The sequence below is a fragment of the Lolium rigidum genome, chromosome 2 (assembly GCF_022539505.1).
Source record: "Lolium rigidum isolate FL_2022 chromosome 2, APGP_CSIRO_Lrig_0.1, whole genome shotgun sequence".
Lineage (NCBI taxonomy): Eukaryota > Viridiplantae > Streptophyta > Magnoliopsida > Poales > Poaceae > Lolium > Lolium rigidum.
In genome coordinates this window covers 82,654,077-82,667,091 of record NC_061509.1, presented here as the reverse complement: position 1 = coordinate 82,667,091, position 13,015 = coordinate 82,654,077, and the positions used below count along the sequence as shown (strand labels likewise).

The 13,015-nt window shown below is 44.8% G+C and overlaps 1 protein-coding gene across 1 annotated transcript; it reads left to right on the top strand.

Moving 5' to 3' along the window:
* Positions 1-9,365: 9,365 nt before the first annotated feature.
* Positions 9,366-10,683, top strand: LOC124686815 (CASP-like protein 2D1). The gene is made up of 3 exons (XM_047220707.1): positions 9,366-9,611; positions 9,908-10,019; positions 10,146-10,683. Exons 1-3 carry the CDS (start codon positions 9,460-9,462, stop codon positions 10,431-10,433), a joined length of 552 nt encoding a protein of 183 aa, XP_047076663.1. The 5' UTR covers positions 9,366-9,459; the 3' UTR covers positions 10,434-10,683.
* The last annotated feature ends 2,332 nt before the right edge of the window (positions 10,684-13,015 follow it).

Sequence of the window (13,015 nt, the reverse complement as noted above, 5' to 3'; positions counted from 1 at the left end):
TTCTGAGTGGATGACATTAGTGGGCAGAAAAGATAATATGCATGCTGCCATAAAATCTCCAAATAAAATTTATTTTGTGGTCTCCAGAGAATATATAAAGTTTCCATCATTCATAAAATATAAAAATACCCAAAAAGAATCAAACTGAAACTCAAAAGAATGACTTAAGCAACAAAAGACATAATCTGTCCAGAAAAACAACAAGAGCAAAAAATATTTATTTGGACCACTTAAACATGTTAGAAAAATCTCAAATTTTAAGAGTATACCTAGGATGGAAATATGTAACTTCAATATGCCTTTAGTGATTTTAGGAGTTACCAATATTAAATTAAAAATAAAACAGTGCACAGGTCGGGTAAAACTTGGCACTTTATTAGAAACTTCGCATATGTATGACAACTTTAAACATCCAAATGGGTAAAACTTTGCACTTTATTAGAAAATCCAGAGAGAAATCTAAACGGAAACTCTCTTGCAACAGCAAGAGTGCAACAATAAAACCAAAAACAAAAACAACCGGGGCTGCCTCCTGTAAAGCACTTTCTGTATAGCCATATAGCTAGGATTCATACCTTGTTTTTAGTAAGGACACATGATTCTATCCTTCTCATTAATAGAAAAAACACTTGATGATAAAATACCAGGATCCCATGGTGTGATCAAACTAGTCAAAATATTTAAAACTTTAAAGCAAGATTGAACACGCCATGAAACATATATGAAGCAATATCGAATTCTAACTTTGTTCCTATGCATTGGCATTTTATATATGACTATATCATAGAAAATAGAGATATACCAATGCATAATAATAGTAGGTACTTGTAAATTTTTAGTTGTTTGGAAATAAAGAGGAAATTTATTACCTCCTCTTTTGTAGTAATTGCAAGCATTAGAAGTAAACTTAATTATGTAACCATTTGAAGAATGCAATTTTGCAAAGTTTGGTTTATAAGGAGGATCATTATAATTATCATGGCATTCATTAACATGCTTTCCTCTCTCAAAATAGTTACTAGTACTATTCTCTATCTTACTTAGTTGCAATAATGATTTGGAACTAAAGGTAAACGCAAACCACATATATAGTCCCTAGAAAGTGCATATTTCTCTTCAATGGTAAAGCTATAGAAGAGTTCAAAGATAATATATGACTCTTAATAATAAGAGTATTATCATGAACAGCAAGTACATCAGTTTTATCCTCACACATATTAGTAACAATTGTTGTACATCGACGATTATCAAGAAACATATGACCATCATCTAAAGCATTATCATATAGCATATCTAAAACACACTCCTCATTATCATCAAAGTCATTATTTCAGCAACAATATCATTAATGGGCATATCCAACGTGGCCGCCCAATCGGCCTAGGAGATGCAAGCGAAAGTCAACCCCCAGGTTGGCCTGCCTCCTGGCCTCGCGAAGGCCATGCTCTACGTAAAGAAAGAGAGGATCATCGGCGTTGTTCCCCTGACCTCATCGGTGAGCTCGGTAAGTTCCTAGATGCGACCCAGAGAGCCTCCCCCCTGTGCGTAGGCCCACACGGCGTCCATGTTGGCCTCTAGCGTCGCGCCGGTCTAGTTCAATGGGGGCCCTGTTCTAGACCTAATCCGGATGGCGAGAAGCGGTGAGTCGCGCCCAACCCCGATATACAAGACATGAGCAGTATCGAAGGAGAACACGCCGGTGCCCTGCAACCTGTATGAGAAAATGTGACCAGTCGCCCCGACGACGGACGACGCGGTACGTTCGCTCTCATTCTCCCGGTCTCGAGTGTTTTATTCATCTAATGTCTGATGATTCATAGGCCTATTGGTTGGGACGCATGGAGGGCGATATTGCGGCCATGATCTATGGTGGTGGCTTTGTCAGCAAAGGCCTTGTCGATACGGGGACGTAGGAGCCCTTCCCAGAGATGCATGATCAATGGGCACAACAGGATGTGGCAGACATCAATGACGACTGGCTATTCTTTACCCAGCAGATGCAGCAAGCAACATGCGTCTGCGTCGATGATGACGATGAGGAGGCCTGAACAAACTGTGCTTGGCGATGTCAATAAGAAGGGGGAGATCCATAATATACTGGCGCAAGGTCTTCCAAGAGTACGATGAGAGGAAGCTCCACGAGCCCTACGAGATGCAAAGCGCACACACGGAAGAGTCCATCGGAAAAAGATGAAGCTACATCAAACATGAGACCTCCAAGTTTTTGCGTCGTCATCGACCATGTTGTTACCCACTCTGAGAGCGGCACGAGCGTTGTGGCAGTGGTAAGAAACATGCATCGTCATTCATCTATGTACTTGGCTTTAGCATACCATAAACCTAACTTTTAGCATTTTTAGGTACCCATGGCCTTGAAAAGGTTCAAGGCAACACATAAGAAAGGCCTTTACATGGTCCATTGTAGAGAGAAGCCGAAGGATGCGATGAAGTGTGGGGTTGGCTATGAGACCTACAAGGAAGCAGTCAAGAATGGCACAACCACGGTGGTCGTCGATGACAAAAATGGAGCACCTGGGCCAAATGCCCTTCCACCTCGTTCTCGGGGCCAAAAGTCTACCAATGCCGATCTTGCTTGGGAGGCATCGGCCTTTGCGTTGGGCCATGCCTTGCAAAAGATCATGGATGATTATCAACTCGCCCAAACGAGAAGGGACGAGGAGAGGCGTATGGAAAAATAGGCCTCCACTGCCATCTGCCTTAATCTCACCAAAGAAACCATTGAGGTCCAAAGGATGGACGTCGAGGCGAAAACGATGAACGGCGAGGTCAAGATTCAGGCAGAGGACACAAGGATTATGCTAGCTGACTTGACCACCATGGACGACATTAGGGTTTGGTTCCTGAAGAAGCGCGCCAAAATCCACGCGCATGACGCCTGATCGGTCGTGCCAATCTCAAGTACCATAGCCTCCTGTTGTTGATTCCCATGTTGACCTAGTTTGAGCCACTCTAGCAGCTGTTTGGAAGTCATATTTTGGTGGAATTTATTTACTTCTGCTTTTTTAGGGATTTAAAAATAAATATATCCCGGACGGATAAAATACAACGGCCCGCTGAAATACTTCTCGGCGGAGACGGTCTTTTCGCATTCACCCCTGATGCAAACGAACGCATACAACCACTTTTGACGTCTATTTTAGGTTGGCCCGCTGGAAACAGCCTCAAGAAAAACAAATAATGTTCTCGCTTGTCCACGAATTCGTGACGGTTTGGGGCGAATAACGTGTAGTGAATACTAAAGTAACCGATTTAAGCTATGACTAGTAAAAGTGTTCGTGCGTTGCATCGGGAGAAACAAGTTTCAAACGCTAAAGCAAACCATCCGTGTTGGTCAAATTTTATCCTATTCATGATCAACATATATTTCCTAATAGGAAAAAATTTCTACATGACACCTTTATTTTCTGACATTCGCCAAAACACACCGTTTGATTGTATCTTTGCCAGGTATCATTGCAATTGTGTAGCACATTTGTCCGAACACACCACCTGGCTAAAAATGAAAAGTTATGCATTTTGTCTATATATGTCCATGTATATAGTTCTTTAATAAATATCATTGGGTTTGTATTAATATAGCAAAATCTCTAAATATCACTTTATATATTTCACTAATATATATTTATTATTTTCTAACAAAAATTGATATAACATGAACTTACACATTTAAAAAGATCAAATTTTTTATTTGATAGACATATACACTCATATACTCAATTTCACTATAGTCTCAAAATATGTAGTACATTTTTACAACAAACAAAAGAACCACTCGTCTGAATACCTGGTTGTTTACTCCAATCCTCTGAAAAAAAAAGGATATTCTTTGAAAAAATCATAATATATATTTACATGTTATTAAAAACATTCTCAACTATTTTGTACTATATAATTTAGTTGTAAATTTCCAAAAAAAACTACCATCAAGTAACGATTTATCACAAAAAATATTGCAAGTATATGATAAACATAATATAGCCTAGTATTTTCATCATCTCAACATGGTTCTTTGCAAACAAATTTACAGGCTTCGATTAACAATTTGTAATGGCCCTGCGCCCTGCGCCCTGAGATTTGTCGTTCAGTTAGCGCTAGATCATTGGGTTCCGCTTCATTGGCTGTAGTTTTTGGTCTTTTGGTAAAAGGCAATATTTACAAGACCTTGGTTGTCTGAACTTCTAATGGATGATTATCCAATATAACATATCAGTGAGAAATGCTTATCACTGAAGAGTGCAGGCAACTGAAAATCAATAGGAACAATACATCACGAAGCAGTCAGTGGCTCTGTTTTCCTGTACTGTGTCGCTCCAGCTATATCCACCTAAGTACAGTACCAAATGCCACTGGTACAAAATCACGATTTGGAATTCAAAGAAGGCAAGAAAGATGAGGCGGCGCCCGAGCAGCTTTACATGTACGGCCACGGTGCTTCCCTCTCCAATTCCTTTCTTCTTCATCAGGGTATCCTTCATTCCTCCCGTTTCTACTATCAGTTTCAAAGATTGGGTCTCCAGGAAAGCTCCCGAGCCTCCTCAGTGCCAACCTTGTCAGCCTTGGAAGAAGAGGAGTTGCGACCGGGACGATGAAGAAAATCCATGTCGATCGACCTGGGGCAAAGCTGGAGGAAGACCTCAAATCCGCCATGGCGCGACCTCACAGGAGCAGTTGAGATTCAGAAGAATGGACCATAGTGAACGAAATCAATTCTAAAATTGGGGGAAATCCAGGAAGCGATTTGCCTCCTCTTCCTTGACACCCCTCGCCTGTACAGTCGCGGCCTCGATTAACATCGATCCTCGCCTCCTTCTTCATCCTCGCGCAAGTTCACGTCGGCACGCGCGACTCCCGTCGGTGGGGATGGCCAGGGGCGGCGTTGCTCCGCAGCCTGAGCACGCGGAGGAGAACCTGGTCAGCCCCTAACGAAAACCCATACCGCCAACCGGCGGAGACCCCAGCCCTGGATGTTCTGGGGCGAGCCACCTCCTGCCGCTTGGATCGGGCCACGCCCCGCCGCGATGGCAAAGGAATCCGCGGCGTTTGTGGCTGCCGGTTAGGGAAGATTTCTGTAGCATTTCAGGCAAAGGAGGTGGTGTATATATCGATGGATTTTCGTGGGAAAGGGGCAAGAAATTAAACGGAAAATCTGTTGGGGATTTGATTAGGTGTCCTGATTCCTGATTCGAGTGCGGGATGGAGACGGAGGAAAGGAAACCACCCCGTCTGTTTTTTTTTATCGGAACCGTACGACTTTGAGCGGTGGCAACCATTGTAATTTAGATTAGAAAACAAGGGTAAAACCAAAACGGACGAAAAATATGGAGAGGTTAGTAAAGGTATAGATACTAGTAAGCCCGCACGTGCAACGCACGCTTTACAAGGTATGTCTATTGGCTGAATGATTACACCCCTTTATACATATTATATATTACATGTGGTCAAATCTGACATTTACATTCAGTTTTATTAATTAACTACCAAAAATCACACGTACAAATCCAAGTCTAAGTATGTAGTGTTCGATCATCTTGTACTTTCTTTGGCTAGCTTGTATTATTTCACGCTTTCCATTTCAAAGAAGTTTCTAAGAAGGGCAAAAAAGATATGTTGTATTCTTTTTTTGCTTGACTGCCCGCACAGAGAAACATATACGCAACAGAATAATTTTAAAAACAGAGACTACAACAATATCTAGCTGTTTGTTCAACAATGGGATATAAAATGGTTTGACAGGAGAACTCTACAAAAAAAAAGTGGGCACACATGGGCGCAAGCCTGCACTTTGTGGAAAACAATTAAGCTTCACCATCATTCAACAAGAATCATCCACAAGTACCATCGGAAAGGAAATAGGCTCCAAATTAGAGTTTTTGGTTTGCTGCCTGAAACAGATTAAAGCGAATATTTTACTGGCTCATTTCTCTCTGGCACCATTAGAAAGTTGGACAAGTCTCTGACCATTAGTGTAGTAGTGTAGTGACATGCCAGCAAAGAATCTATCAGCTACAATACAATAAGAGCGATACACCTGTAGAAAATTGAAATTCAATAGGAATAAGGAACCCTTACGTGAAGTGATTGACTGAATTCTGAAACTTCGAATTATATTTATAAGAAAATATGATAAATAATCGAACAGGCAGGCTGGCCGGACCATCTTGATTCTGGTATGGGTACAGTCGGCCAAGAAATATGTGCCAGAATGAAGTATTATCGTGACGATCATGGTTGCGCCCAAATTGTCAACAGCTACACTGGAAAGTTCCCACATCTCTGTTTTTTGGTCGACCCTGAAGCAAATAGAAGAAAAATAACAGAGTTAGTCAGAATTGAACATCTCTCATGCTTACAACAGAATAGTTTACACATAGAACTAATTAAAGGTGCTTCTCTGCAATTATCTTCATAAATGCCCTTGTAATACACTTTGATGTATTTCTATTTCTTTGAGAACACAATTAACTTTTGTTACTAACGTGTGATCACAAGATCCTAGAATGCATATTGTCTTTTTCTGACCTATAACTTGACTATGACCTACCGATTGGCTTCAGGGGTTAAGAGTTTTTGTAGCCTTATAACCTAGGACTGCACGGTGATAAAACTCAAATCAAGAAGAGTTGTTCTTAACCAACTAAATATGCCGCAGCCAGGGAAAACAATGGCACATCAAGAAGTGTATTTACTAAGATTAGCAAAGGTGAGATGCAGTCACGACCAACAATGCATACCAACGGCCCAATTCTCTTGACAATAGAGGTTATAACAAGGATTCATCTCGAGTTACAGGAGGAATAGATCAAATTTGCAGTTTCAAAAATCTGAAAAAGACCGCGCACCAGACATTCTTCGCCAATCGCCATACAGCATGGACGAAGATTGCAGGTGCTATTGCTGGCACGACAGCTCTAGTCGTCGATCCGGGGATGAAGGGCGACAGACAGCACGGAGGAACATTGGTAGCGTCTTCTCCAACCACATGGTCGAACGGTGGAGGCGGCGACGGCATGCGGCTGTGCATCCCCAACCATGCCTGGAATGCCGGAGGAGACCATGATCAAAACTCGAAAGAGGGATGCACGTGTGGACCGGTTTGCAACCTAATTTTCTGATCTAAGCAGAAAGGATTACACGTGCAAGCAATTAGCGGAATCCTTCATCTAGCTGTTAGCGTGCGTGATTGATAGAAAGGAACGTCAGTTTCGGGTGGGGAGAACAAACAATGGAAGGTTAGGTGCGGAAATTTTATGAGGGAAGTGGGGAGAACAAAGAAATCTGGAGTGTTAGATGGACCTCGATAGACGGTTCAGATTTTATTTTCCAACGCAAGTTCGTGCCTTTATAAGTAGTAGAGATAGAGAAGTAGAGATGAAGTCCTTGCGAGGATGACGTCACTATGAACGGTCTTTTACGTCACTCACATTTGCTAATGTTTTTCAATAGCTGCTGGCGTCGAGTTTATTACCAGTTGACAACGGTTTATCCCTCCGCCGTTTGCATGTTAACCAAACATGATTCTGCTACGCACAATCTTAGAGCATCTCTAGCCGTGTTTTTTAAAATGTCCCCAAAATAATTTGGGGCGCGCCGGACAAAAAAATTCCCAGCAGCGTGTCATAAAACCTCTTTTGTTTCGGTGCGGCCCAATACGGTGTCCGGCGTCCCGAGTCTGTCCCCGCTATACAGAGGATGCTTCGGACACGCTAGACATAACTAAAAACGAGGCGAGGAGACGCGGGCCCGACACGTTGGCGGCACATTCAAGTTTAACCTAACCGTCGCCTACCTCGCGACGGAAGTTATTGACGCGTAACAACGGTGCAGTTCCCGCAGAGGCGCAGCGAAGCGTCTCGTCGCGCCTAGCTCTGCGTGCTGGCGTTAATGAGCGCCGCCGCTCCCCCGCCTCACTCCGACCTATAAAAAGGGTCGCTCTCTTATCGTCCCTCACACACAAACCCTAGCGTCTCCCCCCAACTCTAGACGCCACCATCTCAAGAGTCGACGTCATGGCTAGTAGAGGCAGAGGCCGAGGTCGCGGCCGTGGTCGTGGTCGTGGCCGCGGCAGAGCTGCACGCTCGTCGTCGCCTACGACGCCGTCGTCTTCATCGTCGGAGCTACAGGAGGAGGAGCAGGAAGTGTTGTTCGAGTTCATCGTCGTCCTCAAGGGCGACTCACTCGGCATCCAGAGGCTGCCGGACAAGTTCGCCGACTTCGTCGCCGGCAACGAACCGGCCTCGCTGCATGTGCGGGAGGCTGACTGCGACTGCTGCCGGTGGCCGTTGGACGTGCTCTTCGATGGCCGCGGTAAGATGTACCTCCACACCGTCTGGGAGAAGTTCGCGTGCTACCACGACCTCGAAGCCGGCTGCGTGCTCACATTCTCCTACCTAGACGAGGGGGATATGAGTGTCAAGGTATTCGACGAGATGCGCTGCCGCGGGCACTACCACGGCGACATCGATGAGGAGGACGACTGAGTGTTATTTCTTCGCAGCGAAAATAGTCACGCATGTTTTTGGATGTTCTTCCTCGAAAGGACCAACATGACTATCATCACTAGCTGGATTTTCCAGTTTGGGTGATTGGGAGTGCGTGGGAGTGTTATTTTTTGGCAGCGAACACACGAAATCTGCGATGCCAATACTAGTTATGTTTCCTCATTTTTCAATGTTTTAATTTTTATCAACCATGGTTCAAACTATGTGTTAGTTTGTGAAAACCATGTTCCAAACTATATTTTAGTTTGTGTAAACCATATTTCCAATTATGTATTAGTTTATGGAATGTTTCTTCTCCAAACGCGGGCGTTTGGGGGACGTGGCTAACATCCCTCAAACGCGGGACGCTTCGTAGAATGCGGCTGAAGATCTCTTATCAAACAAGATAATTTTGGACTCCGATTTCATCGTTTCCCAGCTAACTTTTGGTTTCCCGTTTCACATATGGGGAGCGGCCTTTCAAACCAGCGGTGGTGCTCCCTCGTCGCACGACGCTGCGGGCGTGCAAGCTTTTGCTCAGTGCCCGGCGCCACGTAAGCGTAAAATTGCTAGTGGAGACCAACCTACCACTACAACAATGGCACCCGTGATCGATCCGTCCCCACGACAGCAATGGCGTCGCACCATGGCTACCGGAAAACAAGGGCAGTCTTACACGCTCACTAATTATGGCGAGGGGCGGCTACCAACCGCCCTCAACGGCTCGACACGACCACGCATTTCCACAGTTCACCGGCGGCAAATCCATGGCACCACGCGACATTCCGTAGGCCAGCTCCATCACTCCACATTGTCTACATGGGGGCCATATGAGCTCTCGGGCCATATATAGCACTGGCCGCTGTGCTCTGCGCTTTGGACACTAGTGCTCCTCCTCTCCACCATCTCTGTTCACCGCACGCGTTTGCAGAGGCCGGCAGTGGCGAGGAAGACGACGACGATGACGACGGGGAGGCCCTTCAAGGTCCCTGAGATGGCGCTGAGGGTGTGCGTGATCCCCCTCGCCGTGGCCTCCCTCTGGCGGATGGCCACCAACAGGCAAGCCGATGACGCCTACGGCGAGATCCACTTTTCCAACCTCTCCGGCTTCAAGTGAGCATGCAACCTTGCCTTGTTTCGGGATCCTGGTCCTGTTAATTTTCTTGTTTAATTTACTTCGGATACAGTAATATGAACATGCTTTGTGAAGTGAACTAGCAGTCTAGCACCATGATCAGTTATCGCCATTTGATTAGGATTTTGGAGTTTGGATTGACTGCGTTCAATTTCCCCGATATGACCCAAAATTGTTCTACTGTTAGATCCTGTTTAGCGAGTTAGTTTCGCTCGGTTTCCTCTGCACCCCACTGTTTACTGCACTATAAAGAGAGCATTCTTTCTTGTTTCAGATATTTGGTTGTCATCAACGCCATTACAGCTGCTTACTCCGTGGTCTCCATCTTGCTGTCTTCCTTCAAATCCCTCGCTCGCTACGACTGGCTTGTTTTCGTCCTGGATCAGGTCCGACCCATGATCATCATCATCATCATCTTTTCTCTCTCGGTCTCTCCCCTTTTGGATTCATCTACACTCTGTACATAGAAACTACAGTGCTAACGAAAGCTTGGCCTGGCTGAATGCGCGCAGGCGGCTGCTTACCTGCTGCTTACGTCGTGCTCCGCGGCGGCGGAGGTGGTGTACCTGGCGCGCGAGGGCGACCGGGAGGTGTCGTGGGGCGAGGTGTGCTCCTACTTCGGCCGCTTCTGCGGCAGGGCCACCGTGTCCGTGGCGCTGCAGGCCGGTGCGCTGCTCTGCTTCGTCGTGCTCTCCCTCGTCTCCGCCTTCAGGGTCTTCAGCAGGTTCGATGCCCCCGGCGCCGACGTTGATTGCTCGGAGTCTGAATCCAAGCAGGTAGACGAGCAACGGAAGTACTAGATGATGATCCATGAAATGAAGAACAGCCACACTAACACTTGGGCTTAGCGTTGCTCTTTACTGATGGCGATGTGTTCTCAGTTTTTTTCTTGTGTTTACAGATTCAGGAAGTGTGGAATGCTGTGAAATAATTTACTGTAGAACCTCTGTAGCGTGAGAGTCTGAAACCTCTGAAAGAAGCGAGACTGAAACCAACGGCCTTCAGAGTCTGGTCACGTACCAGGGTAACATGGATTGTCCTACACATGTGTATGTATCATGAGAATCAGTCAACAGTACAAGAAAAAAAGGAATCGTGCTCTCACGGGAAAACAAATACCAGTGCAGTGCACCAACCTCACCGATTTACACAAAAATAACCTTTGTGAGAAAAACACACGAAATGACTCTCCCACCAAACTATTTTACGTCTCTAGCCTTTTGTGTGGTGCCTTTGTGAATGGCACCACACTTGTCTATGTGCCGTCCGTGAGAGCGACACCACACATTGTCGGCTGACAGGCTTGAGCCGCCACATATGATAGGATGTGTGACGGTATTGCGAAGGGAGCCACACAGAAGGGTGTGGCGCCCTAGTAAGAGTTAGAAGCATGAAATAGTTTGGTCGGAGGATCATTTTGTGCAATTCTTACCAAAAAAGGTTATTTTTGTGTAAATCGCAGAAATATCCTGACATACATAATATCTGAATACGACTAGACTCACCGACAACTCAGAAGCGAGAAGAGATTCTGTCTCACATAATCACAGCTCCTTGGGCCTTAGACTTCTTGTATCTTAATTACAGGATTGCTTGAGAGGGATATCTTTGACTTCTACCTCCCTAAGTTCGATAAACCTTGGGTGATCCACTTAAGAAAAACTTGCTGCTGTTCTACAAACCTCTGCACTTGGAAGCTGATGTCTACGCATGGTTCTATTCTTGTAGACAGTGTTGGGCCTCCAAGTGCAGAGGTTTGTAGAACAATAGCAAGTTTCCCTTAAGTGGATCACCCAAGGTTTATCAAACTCAGGGAGGTAGAGGTCAAAGATATCCCTCTCAAGCAACACTGCAATTACGATACAAGAAGTCTCTTGTGTCCCTAACACACCCAATACACTTGTCAGATGTATAGGTGCACTAGTTCGGCGAAGAGATAGTAAAATGCAAGTGGTATGGATGAATATGAGTGGTAATAATAATCTGAAATAAATATGACAGTAAGTAAATATGCAGTAAAACAGTAATTAAACGTCGATTCGATGTTTGGAAACAAGGCCTAGAGATCATACTTTCACTAGTGGTCACTCTCAAAAATAATATCATAAAGGAATATAAATGTAAGCACTTCACTATGCTATTCTGAACTACTCTCTGGCTGGATAACGAACACTAATTCACCGTGTAGGGCTGCAAAAGCAAACCTCAAAGATGTATTCCCAAGTACTAATAAACACCCCACGTTGTACTATGAGCATTCATAGGCGGTACTAACACACCACAATTTCATAGAGACATCCAACTCAAATCATAATTCAGCGAACAAGTATTCTGTGAAATATAGCCTAAGAGACCCACACGATGCACACAAACCACCTTTACACACGTGGGACAAGGAGTTTCCGGAGATCACATAAGTTAAATCCACTTGAATAGCATAACGACATCTAGATTGCAAAGCTCATGATATGGATCTCAATCATGTAAGGCAACTCATGAGATAATTGTATTGAAGTACATGGGAGAGAGAGATAAACTAAATAGCTACCGGTAGAACCCTCAGCCCCGAGGGAGAACTACTCCCTCCTCATCATGGGAGACAGAAACGGCGATGGTGATGGCGGTGGATTCGATGGATATGGCTCCGAGGGCAATTCCCCGTCCCGGCAAGGTGCCGGAACAAAGAATTATGTCCCCCGAATCTTGTCTGCGACGGCGGTGGAGCTACGGAACTTTTCGTGGACGGAAGCTTGTATATTTAGGGTTTTTGCGTCGGGAGGTATTTATAGACGGAAGGGCAAGGTCGGTAGCCGCCTGGGTGGCCCCACACCACCCTTAGGCGCGGGCCAAGGCCAGGCCGCGCCTAGGGTAGGTGTGCCCGCCTTGCGCCTCCTCTTTGTCTCTCCTCTAGACTATGTCTTCTTTTCGGTAAAATATTAACTTTGTCTTTTGTTTTGTCCAATTCCGAGAATATTACCTGTACAACTTTTCTGAAATACAAAACAACAGAAAATAGGGAACTGACACTGTGCATCTTGTTAATAGGTTAGTGCCGGAAATCATGTAAAAGCGCAACGAAGTGTAAGGAAAATATATATGAATTGGTGTAAAATAAGCATGGAGCGTCAAAAATTATAGATACGTTTGAGACGTATCAGAGGCCCAACACTGTCTACAAAAATACAAGCGTGCGTAGACATCAAGCTCTTTTCTGGCGCCATTGCCGGGGAGGTAAGGTAAAAGGTACTCACATCCTCTGGCTACTAAGTTTTTAAGTTGCTGGTGAGTGGTCGAAATTATTTCCTTTAGATTCTGCAGTTACATCTTTTTTTATTTTCACTAGTTAGGCTTAATGGAAAACAACAACAAAATTAGAGAGATT

What these genes read in the sequence shown, in the direction of transcription:
- LOC124686815 (XM_047220707.1), top strand. Translation starts at nt 9,460, where the DNA reads ATGACGACGGGGAGGCCCTTCAAGGTCCCTGAGATGGCGCTGAGGGTG. An exon ending in TCCAACCTCTCCGGCTTCAA is followed by an intron (nt 9,612 to 9,907) that starts GTGAGCATGCAA and finishes TTCTTGTTTCAG; the next exon opens with ATATTTGGTTGTCATCAACG. An exon ending in TTGTTTTCGTCCTGGATCAG is followed by an intron (nt 10,020 to 10,145) that starts GTCCGACCCATG and finishes GAATGCGCGCAG; the next exon opens with GCGGCTGCTTACCTGCTGCT.